Genomic DNA, 18299 nt, shown 5'->3' with positions numbered 1-18299 from the left:
ACCCCCCATAACAGCACCTATACATGTGTCAGAGCAGCCTTGCTGCACGTCATAATTACAGCATGTCGGAGCAGACTCGATTTAACACGCTCCAGTGTCACGTGCATCAGCATCCCCACGCTGAAAAATGGTGGCAGGGGTGCCTTAACTAAAGCTCATTCAACAAGCTTTAAATTACAGCGCCCCCACTGCCATTTTGCAGTGCAGAAGCACTGATACGTGCAAAACTCCAGGCGCTTTAATCAGAGCAGCTCTCAGAGCCACTCTAATTAAAGCGTGCCCCCACCCCCCAGAGCACACGTAGAAATGCCCACAGAGTCCCAGCTGATCACCATAGGAAAATAAGGACTGTACATCAGATCTTTGCTCACCTCTGGCCCCGAGATAGTGACAGTGTCCTCAGCGTTGTGACAGGCAGGCACCACGCCTGGAGGGCAGCGGATCTTACATTCCTCCCACGACAGACCTGCAGAGGAAAGATGCTCAGAGTGGTGTGCAAATGCTCCATGTACAAGTGAAGCAGCAGCCCTTGACAGAAGGACAGCTGGTTCTCCAGAGACGTGGTGCGAGGGGGAGGCCCAAGCTCCTCACTGCAGGGATTCTTGCTGCCAGTCACCTGCTGGGTCTGAGATTCTAGGACAGGGTCCGCCAAGGAATTGTGTAGACTCTTTACCCAAGGGTATTATGATGTGCTCCGATACTACGGTGGTCAGCGGCATGACAGGGACTACCAGGAAGAAGAGACCGCATTCCAAACTTCTGGGGTTGACAAGTCCACAACAGCCCTCTCCACTAATACCCAAGTCAAAGTGAGCTGTGTAAGGTGCCTAAAGCCCAATGGATCCCACCAGAGGTGAGATTCTGAGATATTAAAGGGAGGGAGAGCATGAAGTTCAAATTCAAACCCTTACTGCAAAAGCCAGCTGATGGCAGTGAGAGTCTCTGTGCCTCAAGCCATTTAAAAACAAACTTGTTGAAAGAAAATGTCATAGACATTAGGGCCGGAAGGGACCTCAGAAGATCAAGTCCAGCCCCCTGCCCCAGGGGCAGGAACTCAGCTGGGGTCATGGGATCCCAGCAAGATAAGCATCCAAATATATCTCTTGAAGGCATTCAATGCGGGTGCTTGAACCACCTCCGATGGCAGGCTATTCTAGACCTTGGGGGCTCGGACAGTAAAGAAATTCTTCCTTATAAACTCCAGCAAGACCGTTGGACATATCTGTTCAATCTCGTCATCCTTGGGGGCGCTCTGGTGAACAAGCGTTCCCCCAGATACTGGTGGTCCCCCCTGATAGACTTGTAGGTGGCCATCAGATCACCCCTGAGCCTGCGCTTTTCCAGGCTAAAGAGCCCCAGGGCTCTCAGCCTGTCGTCGTAGGGTCTGCTTCCCTGACCTCTGATCATGCGCGTGGCTCTTCTCTGGACTCTCTCAAGCTTCTCCACATCCTTTTTTGAATTGTGGAGCCCAAAACTGGACGCAGTACTCCAGCTGCGGCCTCACTAAGGCCGAGTACAGGGGGAGAATGACGTCCCGGGATTTGCTTGAGAAGCATCTATGGATGCAAGCCAGCGTTTTGGTCGCTTTACTAGCCGCAGCATCGCACTGCAGGCTCCTGTTCATCTTGTGGTCAATGATGACCCCCAAGTCTCTTTCTTCCGTAGTGCTAGCCAACATAGCACTGCCGAGCCTATAAGGATGCTGCGGGTTTTTCTTCCCAAGGTGGAGAACCTTGCATGTTTTGGTGTTAAAGTCTTGCCCTGAGCTAGAAGAGTCCTTCTTAACTGGGAAGAGGGACAAGTCCTGTTCTCATTTATAATCCCTGTAGCAATGCAGCAACTTCATTAAAGCTGCCAGGGATCTGAACTTGCCTGGTGAGAGGAACACTTGGCCAGTTGATCTTTCAGTGGCAAAAGCCAGTAGAAAAACCATGAAACCAACATCAGGTCATGAAAGATGCACTATAAATAATACAGCTACTACTCACAGACAGGATCCGTGCTAAATGGACGATCGTCATGTCCTTCCTAACAAGCTTGAGATGGGGCTAACTTAGGTGGTACACTTCCTCGTGTTCCCTCTGGACATATCTGGCACATGCGAAGTGCAACTGCTCTAACCCCCAGCCCACCTGCGCTGATCCATAACAGGAACCTAGCCAAGTGACAGACCGCCTGCAGGGTCACTCTCCAATAACACCTTCGTGAAACAGCAGGCACTAAGAGTAGAAAATACATCAGAGGATGCAACGTGCAGACTGCACCAGCCCAGCATTCAGACCGGGCTGGGGCCAGGCCTGCACCTTCTTCTGGGAAAGGGGTGGCGAGGTCTCAGCCTATACAGGCAGGCAATCATCGTCCCAGTCCCCCGTCTGTCAGGGCTGGGTCACGCCCATTAGCAAGCAGGATTTGTACTACTTAAAATAGAATTCATCTGCTATCAGTATAGACAGTTAATTTTGTTAATTTTTTTTTGGCTCCCAGCCTCAGATTAATGCACAGATCTGTTGTGTAAAGTACTTCCCCTTCTTGGTTTTAAAATTTGTTACATTTTGATTTCCTGGCTCGTTTTGTTTGCTCTCTATGTACTCATATTTGAATAAAGTCTGTCCTTTTTCCAAGAGCTGCCCCAATCTTTTCTGCTTCTTTCTTCATCTCCGAGACATCTCCCCCCCACCCCAGGTATCCAGCTCTGAGCCCCCAACCTCCTTTCAAAGGAGCCAGAGAGCATTCTGGCTGACAGGTTACATTTGCATTATAACATTTAAGGCTTCCTAACCCTTTTCTGACAAGGAACAGGGAACTGCAGCATCAGAAGTTGCAACTGAGAAGAGTTATTCGAGTCATGACCACTATGAACATGAAGGCCTATCTCCATCTGCCTCCTCCCCCTCTACTGCTAGGTCAAGCAGCCCAAGTTTGTTACCTCTCCAACTCAGCACAAATTAGGCCAGTTGCAGCAAAGAGCAGAAGTGCCCACCCCAACCTCACGAGAGGAAGAGCCTGCCTTAGGTCACTCACCAACAGCAGCCATCTTTCCTCGGGGTAGATTTGCCTCTTTGACGCACCGTCCCCTCCAATAGGCAGAGAGAATGGCTTCTTCGTGACTGAAAGAGTCGTCGGCATAGCCACAGGCCACCTCTCCCACCGAGTGCCCGACGATCCCATCGGGCTGGAGGCCCATAGACTTCAACATGTCGATCTGTGCCACCTACGAGACAGAGCAGGGGTCTCCAGTCCAGGCCACCCCAGCCAGAGCTGTACCTATGGGGGGCACCGTCACACTGCTATCTGGGCCTCCCTGCACCATTTCTTCCTCCTTCTTGCTGCTGCTTCCCTCCCGCAAAGCTCTGGCCTTCAAATCTTGGCGAAGTGCAAGCATAACCTTCTGCCACACTCCCAGTTTTCTTCAATCCTTTCTATTGTTCCCTCATTTCTACTGCAGCAGGTGATCACTAAACACTTATCCACATTGTGACATGCAAAGAAGTTCATCCAAATTAATTAAAAGTATGAATCACTACTCCACATTAAAAAAAAAAGTGTGGACACTCATTTAGCACTTAAGCGGCATTTAGGAGACATAGTTCAGTATGAAAATTGGAGTAAGGCCAATTTAACACTTGTACTACCAACACCTACACAAAGCTCTGACCCAGCTTCACTAACCCACAATAAAAATAATTAATGTACATTAAATTTTTCAGTGTAGACAAGCCCCAAAAACATGCAAATGCAGCATGCATGTGTGCAGCATGCCCCTGAACGACGCAATGCAGAGGGAAGGATGCAAGCTGGCTGCCTACTCCTGGAGGAACGACGCAATAAGGCTATGCAGACGCTGGCACTCTGCTCCCACAGAGCAACGCTAGTAAAGATCCCCAGCTCCCCGTCTTACCTGAACTGCAGAGACTCCAACAAATGAGCAGACAGCATCATCAAACATGCTCTCATCACCATTCAGAATGATGTCAGAGACCTTCAGCCCAGTGCCCTTCAGGATCTCATCCGAGCGCAAGATGGACTGGCGGAACAGCTCCAGCTGCATCAGGCTCCTGCCCATCCCTGCCCACTGCGTGCCCATGCCTGCAGGAAGAGCAACAAGAGCCTGATTCTTGCTCCACGTCAGAGTGGACCAGGAAAGCATGGGAGCCCTGTCTCAGATGTTTGGTTTCCAGTCCCCATGGAACACAAGGCGCTGCTCTTCCTTGGTCTTGCTACCACAGGAAAGGAAACAGCACTGAAGAGGGGACTTCCAGCAGAGCTGGTCACAAACAGTGGATCTGGAAAAGCCTCCCTTGCCACATGGCAACCCCTAGACTGTACATGCAAGTGGAACGAGGAACAAAGTGTGGCACCAATAACTACCCTGAGAGCCTGGCTGCACAGAAGCCAACAAACCCTGACACCCTTCCCCTCCAACCCCAAAAAGTTACCTGTGCAGATGTACCAGAGGGGCCTCCCCGATGCCTGGATTTGCTGCACCTCTTTCACGTCACTCTCACTGCCAACGAGCCTGTAGCCCCGGTACGGCATAGAGGAAGTGGGGATCGCGGACAAATCATTGAGTAGGCTCACAAATGAGTCATCTTCCCCCAGTCTCTTGCTCTGGTCCAGTAGCTTCTCCGCAGCTTCTTGCGTCCTGCCAAAGACTTGGACCAGTCGTGGCAAACGACGTGCCTCCAGAGGCTGGGATTTCTTCTTGTCATGTGGCCTCAGGATGACATGGACATTGGAACCACCAAAGCCAAAAGAATTGATACCGACTAGGCCCCCTTTCACTGGGGTTGGTTTACAGACCACCTGTAAGCTGCCATCTTGTAAGGCAGGAATGTCTGGGTTCGGGGTGTTGTAATGGAGGTTTGGAGCCCACACCCCATTTTCCAGAGAGAGAATCACCTGAAAGACAACAGCATAGTCCAGGCTTTAGATCCCTGGTTTTGCCAGATGCTTGTTGGTTTTGTTCTGCACAGGACCCAAGACACAGGGTGCTTCTTAGCAGTTGAATTTCAACAGCTTCCTCTGTCACTAGATCAGATACCAAAGCGCTTAGCAGCTCCGTATCATTCCCCAGGACAGTAAAGCTAAGGCACAGGGAGGAAAAAGCAACTCCATGCCACAGAGCAGAGCTGGTAGGAGGATGCTCGTCATGGTTCCCCAGCTGTTTCTAGACAACAAACTGCAGAAGGCCAGGCCAGCAAGTCAAACAACAAGACAAGACAGCGGCAACGTGGAAGGACTGTGTGACAGCTGTCACGCACAAGGTGGTGGGAGCAGGCCAGACTGTCCACAATCCCAGACACTTCCTGTACTGCAGTGTCTGTCACTTCATCTAGCACGCCCGTTTTCATCTAGAGGGAACACGGCAGTTTCCAGGGATCATATCTGCAAAGGAAGCTGTCCCTTTGCGACCTGAGCGCAAACACTTGGGGGGGAGGGAGGAACCTCCCTTGGCCAGAAGCACTGGCTTGGAGACTTCCTGCTGCTTCCGCATACATGGTAACAGAGTCGTCACGAGCCGGCTTCATGGTGAAAGCTGGTCCTCTGCTACGCAGTAACATTTAACGGATTGGTGTTGGACACCACAGTAGATACTAAGGCTGGCTGTAGGGCGGCAAGTTCAAGTCTGCACCCACGTCTCAAGAGTAAGTTACCTAACCCCTTCCTCTGTTAAAAGGGAAGGAAAGATGCATCCCTTATCCACTGCCAAGTGGATCCCTTATCCACTTGGACACCAAGAGCTCAGGCTGCATCCCACCCTTCCTAGTGACCTGGTGTCCCAAACTTCAGGAGCCTTCAGTGCTCCAGGTGCTGCCCCCAAAAGCAGCTTTGTACCAATGGGAAGACTTATGGCAGCAGATGGCATTTTGATATCAGTCACTATTAAGAAATGCAGTGGGGTCACAGGTCCATTCCAGGAGCCCTGCTTTTGAGCACAATTCAAGTTTCCTCAGAATCCAGACCAAGGAAGACAGAACTGGGGGCCTGGGAGCTGTGCCTCCCCTTCGACACAGCATTCAGAGCCCGGGCGGATGCTGACAGCCGAGGCCAGAGGCAGCACCAGCCGCCCCGGGCCTACCTTGTAGGTTGGTTCTATGCCAGTGTGTTACCTTGAGTAATCCAACAAGCCCAGAAGCAGGTTCGGGGTGACCCATGTTGGATTTAGTGGATCCAATCAACAGTGGCTCTCGTCTGCCTGGACACAAGACTTTTGCGATGGCATTCACCTCTTGCGGATCCCCAACCTGGCAGGGGAAGAAATCACACAGCGGTTTTACGCTGACCGTGCAAGAACACCCCAATAGCAGAACCACCCCAGTCTCACATTCCTGGCAAAGTCTTTTAGATAAAATTGCAGGTGGTAAAGGAGATGAAGGGGCAGGTGCTCCAGCAACAGGCAGAAGTGGGCAATTATCTGAAAGAAAGGACTGATGGGTATGAAACAGAGGCAGAGAGAGAGAGAGAGACAGGACAGGAAAGAAAAGGAGAGAAGGCTTGTGGAGGTTATGCCCACCTTGGTGCCTGTGCCATGAGCTTCTACATACTCCAGCTCTTCAGGCAGAATCCCAGATGCTGTATACAGGGAGCTGAACAACCGCTGATGCATCTCTCCACAAGGAAATGTTAGACCTGGGACAAAACAAACAAAAACCCCACCACAGGTCACCCACTCCCATCTGAGGCAGAACATCAGCAGCCTCATCACTACTGAGGACACCTCGGTCTCCTCAGGAAACACTCGTGTCTTCCGCCTTCAGAGCAAGGGCTTGTCAAGCTGCTGTGCTAAAGGGGACGTGGAAAAAAGATGAATCCCTGGTTTGAAATGCGCATCTAGGAAACAGAGTTCCCCCTCTTTCCCCAGCTGATCAGCAGGACCCATGCAACTTCCCAGGCATCTCCTCCCCCACTGTGACAAGGCCGGGATGGCTTGACTTCTCAGGCTGACATGGGGAGAGCAGGGCTGCTCAGGGGGATGCTCCCCTGTGCTTCAATTCTGAGAGCAGGACAACAATCACACGCCACTCCTTGCTTCTTCACCGAGTCACTTAAGGAGATCCTGAAGTCTCTGCTCTGTCATAGGGGTGACAGGATCCTGCATTCCCTGCCCTGAAGAAAAGAACCTCTTAAAGAGAGCTGAAGGCACCAATCATTGCTCCCTGAGGTTCAAAACTCACCTTGTTCCTTAAAACCGTCAGTGTTAGTCCCAGCATTGACTATTGTGGAATAAACCCGTTTGGCCATGGATTTCTTGGTTAACAAAACCACAGCGATACCTTCAGAGCGGCAATATCCATTTCCTAGGGACGAGGGAAGAATGAAATAAACGCAGTGAGAATCGAAAGGCTCCAAATGGCACCAGACAGCAACGTACACGTGCCACTGCCACGTGCCCAGAGAGCTGTAAGGAATGCTAGACACTTCCAATGGAGTGAGAGGAGTTCAGTTACAATATTCTTCAGAGAAGGAACGAGAGGCCTGTGGGGTCGAACACTGCTTTAGGAACAATTTCTCTTCTCTGGAGCACTCGGTCTTTCCCCGTGTTTTCAGCTTTGGGTTCTGCTGGGCGAGCAGCCTGTGGAAGCTCCGGCACTTGGACAAAGTAAAGCCCCAGCCTTCATACCCTTGCTCTCGTTCTCACTGTACGAAGAGGAAGCAGCACTGGGTGCCTCCCACAGAATGAGACAACTTGGTACTAAACTCTCACCTGAAGCATCAAAGGCCTTGCAGGCACCATCAGGGGACAGCATCCCCAGCTTCATAAACTGCAAAGACGTGTTGGGTTTCAGCATGACGCTGCATCCTCCTACAAGAGCTGCATCACACTCTCCATGACAGATTGCTTTGTAAGCAAGTCCCAGGGCCAGAAGGCTTGAGGAACATGCTGTGTCAACAGCCATGCTGGGTCCTGAAGGCACAGGGAGAAAAATTAATAGGCAAACAAACAACAGCCAAGTTGCCAATCATTTTGCCCTGTTGCCTGCCTAAAGCTGCCATAAGGCCTCTCCTTTTTCTGCTGCCGCTGGCGGTTGTTGTGGGAGACCACGTAGTGGAAGAGGAGGTAAGAACAGTTCAAGACTGAGACACAGAAAGGGGGGACATTACTCCCTCTCCCTGCTAGGTCTAGGAACATGCACCTTGGCCAAGCCTGCCTCTTCCACCTTGGCTCCTGCTAGATTGCCTTTCACTAAACACAGGGTGCTCAGCCCCTCAAGGACTCTCATCCCTTACGCTGCAGTCCCCTGGCTCCCAACCTTCATCCTTGCCACTGCCACAGCCTCCTCTCCCAGGATTTGCCCAGGACCTTCCTGCTCAGCTGCTCTTCACTGGGTCCCCTCCTCCTCCACCTTCCAGCCCACACCAGCTCCTCCCGTCAGCTTCACCCCGTTTCTATCTCCTCTTTATCCCCTTCCCAACCATGCCAGGCCAGGAAGCCTCTCAGAAGTGCCAGCAATCCCCTAACCCAAAACCTGCCTGCGGGCCGAGCCTGGCAACCCAGTCGCGCCACATTCTCCACTTCCCACCTGCCTCCTCCCCTGCGGTTATGCAGTGCCCCCCCTATGGAGGATGGAGAAAGATCGTCCCTCTCTGTCCAACACCCATCACCTCCTGGATGTATGGCTATCCCCGACCCCCCCAGTGCTGCTGACGAATGACACTCCAGGGCGACAATGCTCACCTTTGAGGTCGTAGAAGAAGGACAATCTGTTGGCAAACATGGCACGCTGGCTGCCAATCATGCTGTACCCCACTAGTGTCTCAGGGTCTTGGGTAAGCACTTCACTTGCTTCGGCCCCACTTATACCAATCCACACACCCGTGTTTGAGCCACGAAGGGAGGCTGGGTTGATACCTGAGAACAGATTTCACACCAGGGTCAGTGAGGATCTAGTCAGGGAACTTCTGGAGGGACTGGACATGTTCAAAATCGGCAGGTCCTGATGATCTCCACCCCCGAGCACTGAGGGAATTGGCAGAGGTCATTGCGGGACCCCTGGCACGGCTTTACAAGCACTCATGGTGCTCTGGCGAGGTGCCAGAGGACTGGAAAAGGGCCAGTGTGGTTCCCATTTTCAAAAAAGGGAGGAAGCAGGACCCAGGAAACTATAGGCCAGTTAGTCTTACCTCAATCCTGGGTAAGCTTTTTGAGAGAGTTATCCTGGCACATGTCCGCGAGGGGCCGGCAGGGAGAATATGCTTAGGGGCAACCAACACAGGTTCATTAGAGGCAGGTCCTGTCAGACCAACCTGGTGGCCTTCTACGACCAGGTCACAAAGTCCTTGGATGCAGGGGTAGCAGTGGACGTAGTCCTTCTGGACTTCAGGAAGGCCGTCGACACTGTCTCTCACCCCATTCTCAGCAAAAAAAATAAATAAATAAATAAAAAAATAGGGGACTGTGGTGTTGATGCCGACACAGTCAGATGGGTCGCTAACTGGCTGGAGGGCCGCACCCAGAGAGGGGTGGTGGACGGGTCATTTTTGATCTGGAGGGCTGCGGGCAGTGGGGTCCCCCAGGGCTCAGTCCTCGGACAGCTGTTCAACATCTTCATCAGCGACTTGGACGAGGGGGTGAAAAGCACACTGTTCAAATTCACAGACGACACTAAGATGTGGGGGGATGTGGGCACGCTAGAAGGGAGGAATAGACTGCAATCGGACCTAGACAGGTCACAGAGGTGGGCGGATGAGAACAGGATGGGTTCAACACTGACAAGTGCAAGGTGCTGCACCTGGGGGGAAGAACCAGCAGCAGACCTACAGGCTGGGAACTCCCTTCTCGTCAGTGCAGAGACAGAAAAGGATCTTGGGGTCATAATTGATGACAAAATGGACATGGGCCGGCAGTGTGGGGACGCGGTCAGGAAGGCCAACCGCACCTTGTCGTGCATCCACAGATGCATCTCGAGCAGGGCCAAGGAGGCGATCCTCCCCCTCTACGCGACACTGGTCAGGCCGCAGCTGGAGTACTGCGTCCAGCTCTGGGCACCGCACTTCAGGAGGGATGTGGACAGCATGGAGAGGGGCCAGAGGAGGTCACCCGCATGATCGGGGGCAGCAGGGCAGGCCCTACGAAGAGAGGCTACGGGACCTGAACCTGTTCAGCCTCCGCAAGAGAAGGCCGAGGGGGGATCTGGTGACCGTTTACAAACTAGTCAGAGGGACCAGCAGGCATTGGGGGAGTCCCTGTTCCCCCAAGCACTCCCAGGAGTGACTAGAAATAACGCTCACAAGCTGGCAGAGGGTAGATTTAGGCTAGACATCAGGAGGTGCTACTTCACTGTCAGGATGGCTAGGACCTGGAACCAACTTCCAAAAGAAGTGGTGCTGGCTCCTACCCTGGGGGTCTTTAAAAAAAGGCTGGATGAACATCTGGCCGGGGTCATTTCACCCCAGTACTCTTTCCTGCCACATCAGGGGGTCGGACTAGATGATCTCCTCAGGTCCCTTCTGACCCGACCAGCTATGAACCTAGGTGAAGGATGAATGATTCAGCTCATTTGGCACCAGAGATCTTGTAGCTGCTCCATAATTATGGAACCCATGTTTCTCTCCCTGCTCTTATTTACCAACAATTAATCCCCTGGCCTCTCCCCATCCTGGAGAAGTATCATCAATTATCTCCTCAACAAAGAATATTTCTTCCAAGTCCTGAGCCTTACCGATTTCACACTGGAGCTTTTGCATAAGTTTCTGGCCAGACAGTAGCATGCTTCTCCATTCAGTCCAGCACTTTGAGCACTGGTTAGAAGCAGCGCAAGTTGCAATGGGCAAATACCAACCCAGTGACCCAGTAGGTGAACTTGAGTGCAGAAAAGGGTGGGGGTGGAATAGAGGACAGAAAAATGCAGTCCCCATGTCCCTCACTCTCAAGATGTGCAAGGAAGCATTGGAGGACTGAGACCCCAAATGCCAGCAACTAAGTTTCAGCTGTATCCACACCGTAGAGTAGGCTGTTTAGAGCCCAAGTTAATAAAAAGGGACCCCCAACTCTAGAGCATGCAGAAACTGGTGTGAAAGGGGTGCAGCTCTCACGTGGTTGCAGACAGGTAGAGAAAACTAGAAGTGTGTGTGTGGCAGGGGGAATAGGCTGCAAGTAATAAATCAGTGGCAAGGGAAATGGTCTTTAAGGTCTGAAGATGGCTTCCAGCATTTCAAAAGACATCTACACAAGTTCCTCAGACCAAGGGTACCTCCAACAGATTCTTCTTCTGGAATCAGGGATGCAGAATCCACTTCCAAGCCATTTCTCTGGCCTTAACAGGCAGCCAGAGCCAACTCATTAGATGGGATTCTGGAAGTCTATGGCAGACTTCTCATTTTACAAGTGCAAGACTCAGCTGAAGAACTTCACACAAGCATTCATGTCCAGTGCTACCTATTGAGGGGCTTACCTCCATCCAGTATGGCTTCATAAGAGACCTCCAGAAGCAGGCGGAGTTGAGGGTCCATTACAGCAGCTTGTTTGGGCAGAGTCCCAAAAAAGGAGGCATCAAATTTGCTGATGTCATTCAGTTTCCCAGTTCTACGGGGTAGCCCATGAAGTCCTGAAGGGGCGAAAAAATTCATCACAGAAAGCTTTAAGCACAAAACAATTATTAGGCAAAGGATTGTCATATAAGAAGATGTAAATCGGGAATCCTGTGCCAAGTCTGGTTACTCTGCCTGACAAGTCTTATTTTATTGTACCTTCCCACCCACCTGGCACTCTGCTGCTACAATCTGCAATAAAAAGATCCTTGGTGAAACTAAGAACTCTCCAACATGGAATCCGCCTGCTGACATACTTCGCTTAAAGGAAACTTCTGGCCTGGCAACTTTCACCACGTTAATAAATGGCCTCTGAATCACCACAGCTTGCGGGTCACAGCAGGGCCAGCTGGGCGCCAGTTAGAAAAACTGAAGCGATTCTGCGCATCTGCAAATGAGCTTTGTATTGTGGCTGGCACATGCTGACCCATTCAGCGAGAAAAAGTGGTTTTCAATGGATAACCCACACAGCCAGGAATGCTATGACAAGTCAAGGGACTGCTGTCATTCTGTTTCTCTCCAAACCCATGGAGAGCCCATTTCACACCCACCCTCAAAAAGAGTGTTTTGTCACTCTTATCGCTACACTGAAAATCGCCACTGGACAGCCAGGACACAGATGCACAGTTAAACTAGCCTCTCTGTGGTCAAGCGGCACCACAGAGTCAGCTGGGGCATCCCTGTATAGTATGGGCCACACCGAAGTGGGCCTGGGTTGGACTTGTATAAAAGCAAAAAACACTGGAGCATCAGAAGCAAATGCGAGTGCTCAGGCTGGGCCTTCCCTGCCAGTAAGGGCCCTTTTTCCCCCCTGTAGGCACTGGAGTTCAGACCGCAAGCCCTGTGGGCCAGGATTCTCATGGCTCACCTGCCTTCCACCTCCGCTCGTCATCTGTGACCATGTCAACACCACCAACCAAGTTCTCCCAGAACTCCTCCAAGTTCTCCGACTCGGGCAGCCGCCCTGCAATGCCTGCAATCACCACGTCCTCCATCTCAAACGATCCTGCTGAGGAGCAAACCAGAGCAACAGCCAGGGTTTACACAAACACGAAGACTGGTTGCACTGCAGCAGCAGGCCTTGAAAACAGGAGACGGCATCAAGTGTAATGCTGCAGAAAGCTGAACTCTCACCCACACAGGAGCCCTCTCCACGCAAACAGATGGGGGGAAGCAGAGGAGGTACAAATAGCAAACAGTTCCCAAGGAGCCCTGAGGCCCTCCATTTCTGATGCTGCCAGAGATGGAGGCTGTGGGGGTGGAGGGGACAGGACACGTTTTAAAAGAGCTGCCCGCACATCTGAAGTTTCAGAAGAGAGGAAGTCTCCATCCTGCCCCAAGGCCCCGCTCCTGACCCAAGATCTGAGCAGACAGATGTCTGTGTCTTCATCAGCATCACCTCCACATATCAGAGCTCAACTCAGGATGCCAAGCCCCCACTAGTCAGGCAGGGGTAGGCTGGACACTTGCCTCCGAAGACAGAAGACGCCCGGCTGAGCTAGCCATTCATTTCACTGAACATGGACTGCAGAAGAGCCCCAGCAGGCAGAAAGGAAGGTCTGTCGTGTGGTTAAGGACCAGACCTAGGAGGCTAGAGCTCGTAGCCCTTACACATCTTCTTTAGGAACCCACTGAACAGCTACACACTGATGATAACCGATGAGACCAGGGGTGAGATTTTCCACAGCACTTGCGGTCATCAGTCCTGGATGCGCTCTCTTTGTGGATACTTAGAAATATGGACTTATCACAGACAAATGTACCTGCTCTCTATGGACACCTCGTACTGCAGAGGTGTGAACAACTCTCTTCTTTTTGTTTGGCCTTATCTTAATTATCCTTGATAATTAGGTTTACCCATTTCAACTGTTCTTTATTTGGTCTGTAGCTCCTTCAGAGTCTCTCTTAGATCCTCTCCCTGTTTTTTAAAGGGCCCATTAAAATAACTGCTTCTACCTGGTAGTTAGCTTAGGTGGCATCTGCTTCGCTCCCAGCCCTGAGGAAGGGCATTCCAACACCTCTCCCATCTCTACAACTAGCCCGGTAAAAGATATTACCAACAAAATCTTCTTTCTTCCACATTTCCTGGGTTATCATGGCTGTAACATGACAGCTTAAGTTTAAGAGCCACAAGACAGAATTCAACTCTGTTTGTCAGCAAAGTTTTTATCCTCATTACTCTCAGTGTCATTTCTGGACAAATTCTGCAAATCTGAGAAAGTCTGCAGTTCTTGACATTTCTGAGCAGAGTCAATGAAGAGCCAAGTTCTCTCTTTCTACCACACATTTCATTTTTTTTGGTCCAAAATGTTTCCAGTTGGCAGAACCAATCCAGTAGACATGCATTTTGCAGCACACCCTGGCATTGATCAGCGCCTTCAGAGGCCAGCCACTTGGTTGCAGGTCTTTTGCCAAAACGCAGGCTGCCCAACACATGGCATCATACGAGCGCACGTGCCCGGTATAGGGTGCCGCACACATCACACACGCAGGCGTTCTTTGCGTTGCCAGTTTGCAGCACAGGGGAGCGGGGAGGAGAGTTGACACCGGGAGATCCTAGTGTCAAAAAAGAACCCCCCAACCTGTGCCGACAAGAAAAGCAAACACTGCCTGGAACCAGAGCCTGGCTGGCCGGAGCCAGGTGCTGGCCAGGCTCCCCGCTGCTGGATCCTCACGGCTGCAGCCCTCAGAGGCCTCCAGGACCCCAGGTAAGGCTGCTGGGGCCAGCCTAGATGCTGGCCCCAGCCTCCCCTACCCCACCTGGGGCAATGTGCTGTGTGCCAGAGTGCATATGCGTGGGCACTCCCCAGGGACAACAGCAGCAGCACATTGTACCGCTGTTGTTTGTCCCTGGGGAAAACACAGGGTCCCACTCATGGGGATGCACACATAGGGACAGAGCCTCACTTACGTGGGTGAAAGTCAGCAGTAATGCCCTTGGGGGCAGTGAGGTTATTCCAGATTTACACCTACATAACGGAGATCAGACCCTGATTCACAAAAAATGGAAGAGCCCTATCGCTCACCCAGGCCATCTGCACGAGGAGCTCAAGGAGAATTGCATCCAATTTCCCAGCCAACAATTAAATACTGCAGAAAAATAAGAAGCTTCTGCTCCTTCCTTTGGGAGATTCCAGTGAGCTCCAAAGAAACATTCAGAAGGAAGACGGGATGTCCGCTGGCTTCAGCGGGCTGCCTGTCAGGGCGCTGGCAAGAAAAGCGCATCTGCAGAACAAGGCGTGCTGCTCTCAGGGGGGCGACCCTGCCTCCGAGCACTTCCGTTCCAAGACAAACGGGAGAACCCAGGTCATTCTAGTCAAATCTCAGGCTTCACCGAGTTGCCTGTAGAGGGTCAGGGAGGAATTTTCAACGTGCACGTGTGAGGACCAGATGTCTTCCTCCTTACTTTTCTCTGAAGCAGAAGCTTGTGATGGCTGGAGATGACAAAGCAGGGCAGACCCCAGTCCTGAGGTGGCACAGAAGAGTCTCTTACTCGGGTGCCTGGCTTGTGTGCCTTGCCCACGTGCTCAAGATCATACTGACTGGAGAGGGAGAAGACAACCTCCCTCCACCCAGATCCAGGAAACAAGTGGGCTGCTGGCTACATCACCTGGACATCTCACCACTGAAGCCACCAGCCCTCGCAACACCTCACTCTCCCATGCTCTGCTCGTGTAGCACAATATATTTTAGTTCTGTGGACTGAAATATTTGGTCCGAAGTCTTGGATCTTGATACAGACACTTGGGATAAAAGTGAAGGGCCTGTGACACACAGGAGGTTGGACTAAATTATCTGATGTGCCCTTCTGGCCTCAAGCTATGTGAAGCTACCACACTAGTCATCATGATCAGCAAGTCACAGCACAGAGCAGGACTTTCGTAGGCAAAACCAAGTCTGATGGAGTGGTCCGGAGGGTGAGAAGGTAACTTTACAGAGGTTTGAGAGAGGCACTTCCCAAGCATGAGGAATGGCTTGGGGGGAAAAAAAAAAAAGCCAAAAGGTGCTGGTTTGAAAACTCAGCAAATGAGATTGGCCATGACACCAGCTTCTATCTGAGGACGGCCCTGGTAATTCTCTGCCTTGCCCATCATCTGTCATTTGCTACTGAAAGATGGTCAAGGATCTTGAAGAAGCTTTTCCGGCATGATGGAGAGTGGGAAGCCAATGGAGGAATATACACAGAGGGGTGACATGGATAGAGTAAAGGGCTGGAAAGATGATCTTTGCAGCTGTATTCTGAACGGTTCAGTGAGACAAGTTTGCACTGGTCCAGACCAATGTAAAGGACACTAGCAAGAGGATGGACGCCTGGGTAGGACAGTCTCATGCATCCTTGAGAAAGACCCCATTTTAGAACAGTTTCCTAGAGGAAAAAAGAAAGTCTGCAATACACATCTGCACGCAAAGACTCAGAGAGAGAGGCTCAAAGACGATGTCCAGGTTACAGACCTCATGACAGGCAGAACAGTGACACTATCCACAAAGATCAAAAAAGCAGGACAGCATCCCTACAGCATCCCTAGTAAATGGGCTCAAGTAGCCAGGGTTACCTACAATGATAGCTCCTACACACCCTTCCTTGGCAGATGAGATGGGATTCATAAAGTTTTCCAACATTAAGGCCGACCTACAGTTCTACTGAGTGCTTTACAGAGGAGTCCTTACCCTAAAGTGCGCCCAGACTGGTGTAGACACAGCAACATATCTACATTGGACAGGTGATGCGAGATCACATCTACATCTACAGCTACATTACAGAAGGGAGCAAGGAAAGCCACGTGGGGGCAGGGTGGAGGGGGAGAGACACAGGCCTCGCTCCTGACTGCATCTATATTATTAAACATGGTAAAGGAAGACAACAGATTAAAAACCACACACACCAGACTCTGTGGTTTCCCAGTTGTGTTGGTATTGTCTGGATGCAACCAACTGGGGTTTTGATGCTTTCATTTTCCCTTGATACAGCTTGACTTTTGGCTGACCTCTTATTTCAAGAAGAAGAAGAAGAAAAAAAAAACAAAACGGCCCATCATCATCTACAGCAGGGGTGGGCAATTATTTTGGGCAGCGGGCCGCTTACTGAGTTTTGGCAAGCCATCGAGGGCCACATGACAGGCAGCCAGGGGCAGATTAATATTAATTTTCTACATTTTTTTAGGGGCCCCGTGGGCAGGATAGAACGGCCTGGTGGGTCACATCCAGCCCCCGGGCCACATTTTGCCCACCCCTGATCTATAGACACCACTTAATAGATCTGCTCAAGTGCGTAGCCCCCTTTTTCACTTTACCTAGCTTTCCCCTAACCCTGTATTCCTCAGAGCTCAACCCTAACAGACCATTAGACATGGGAAAGCTCCTGGCTGGCACAGACAGTCTAGGAGTGAAGCCCTGATAGATGGACAAAAGGATGATCTCCTTTGCTCTAGCAGCTCCTGAAGCCAAGCTGGTTCCAAACCTACTCGCGCCTGCTTCTCTTTTGGATTAAGCCAGCAAGGCCAAGAGGGGGACGCTGCTGCGTGGGCAGCTCAGGGTCCCACCTAAGCCAGTAGTCTCCAACCTTTCCAAGAAGATCATCTTTGGCATTTAAGAGCACCCCAAGATCTACCATGCATTGCTGCCACACGCCCCCACCCCGGGCCAGTAAGTCTGTGGGGAGGGAAGGGGGGGCAGATTGAGGCAGCGAGAGAAAAAATTATTTGGGGGGTGCGCCTCCCCAGCAGGTAAGTCCCACCCAGGCAGGGGCCCGCACAACTTACCCCTGCTCCTGCCTCTGCAGCACTGTCCCTCACTGCAGGGGCCTCCGTCTAGCCCCCTCCTCTTCCGTCCCCTATCCCCTATGGACTGGCCCGCTGGGCTCGGGTGCGTGCGGGCATGCACGCGGGCACTCAGCCCCCCACCCCAGCCTTGAATCGAGCCCAAGAGGCTCCAAAATCTACTGCAAGAGGCTCCGAGACACAAGAGCAGACTGAGAGGGGATCTGGTGGCCATCTATGAACTCACCAGGGGGACCAACGGAAAAATAGGCGAGGCTCTGTTCCCCCGCGCACCACCTGGGGTAACAGGGAATAATGGACACAAATTGATTGAGAGCAGGTTCAGGCTTGATATCAGGAGGCATTACTTTACGGGTAGGGCTGCCAGGCTCTGGAATGAGCTCCCAAAGGAGGTGGTGCTCTCCCCTACCTTGGGGGTCTTCAAGAGGCGGTTGGATAGATATCTGGCTGGGGTATTATGACCCCAGAATTTGTTCCTGCCCAGGGCAGGGGGTCGGACTTGATGATCTGTTCAGGTCCCTTCCGACCCTAGAAACTATGAGATCTACCGATGGATCGAGATCCACTGGTTGGTGACCACTGACCTATGCTGTCCAGGTTTTTAAGGCCTGGAGAGGTCACTCCAGTTTCACTTTATTTTCAAGCAAGGACTACGTTGAGCGAGCTGATGTCTCGCTCGCAATAATTCTGTTGTCTTGCAAGACAGACAGACGTCTACTGTAATCTGAATGCAGTTGTCCAATGACTGCTTGACACTGCTGAGTACAAATTACTACCTCACAGGATTTACATAATATTTCTTCTTTTAAAAAAAGTGTTGTACTGCTGAGTCACTTCATTTGTCATCGTTAATAATATGTGCAAGAATGATTGCTTGAGTAGTTGTAGCCACTTGTTAGGCTTTTTGTTCTCTGGTTACTCGCGCTGCATGTTGATCTCAGTCCATTTCTCTAGTGCACCAAGTTCAGACCATGTTAATCCTGTTCTCTACTG

The 18299-nt window shown here is 51.4% G+C and overlaps 1 protein-coding gene across 6 annotated transcripts in view; it reads right to left on the bottom strand.

Annotated features, from left to right (window-relative positions):
* Window positions 1-18299, bottom strand: part of FASN (fatty acid synthase) — a 117148-nt gene that overhangs the window by 27609 nt on the left and 71240 nt on the right. For 5 of the 6 annotated variants that reach the window (XM_019478272.2, XM_019478273.2, XM_019478274.2 and 2 more), the window contains 11 exons: window positions 12398-12538; window positions 11394-11546; window positions 8678-8851; window positions 7706-7906; window positions 7176-7298; window positions 6515-6630; window positions 6111-6245; window positions 4437-4899; window positions 3899-4086; window positions 3022-3211; window positions 372-466 (listed from right to left, as the gene is read on the bottom strand). In XM_019478272.2, the coding sequence (XP_019333817.2) occupies window positions 372-466; window positions 3022-3211; window positions 3899-4086; window positions 4437-4899; window positions 6111-6245; window positions 6515-6630; window positions 7176-7298; window positions 7706-7906; window positions 8678-8851; window positions 11394-11546; window positions 12398-12538 (1979 nt within the window). The remainder of the gene's footprint in view (window positions 1-371; window positions 467-3021; window positions 3212-3898; window positions 4087-4436; window positions 4900-6110; window positions 6246-6514; window positions 6631-7175; window positions 7299-7705; window positions 7907-8677; window positions 8852-11393; window positions 11547-12397; window positions 12539-18299) is intronic. The other variant, XM_014598352.3, reaches the window with a different exon arrangement.

The sequence above is a fragment of the Alligator mississippiensis genome, chromosome 8 (assembly GCF_030867095.1).
Source record: "Alligator mississippiensis isolate rAllMis1 chromosome 8, rAllMis1, whole genome shotgun sequence".
Classification (NCBI taxonomy): domain Eukaryota; kingdom Metazoa; phylum Chordata; order Crocodylia; family Alligatoridae; genus Alligator; species Alligator mississippiensis.
The sequence above is the reverse complement of the archived record's forward strand: the minus strand, read 5'-3'. Positions and strand labels throughout refer to the sequence as shown.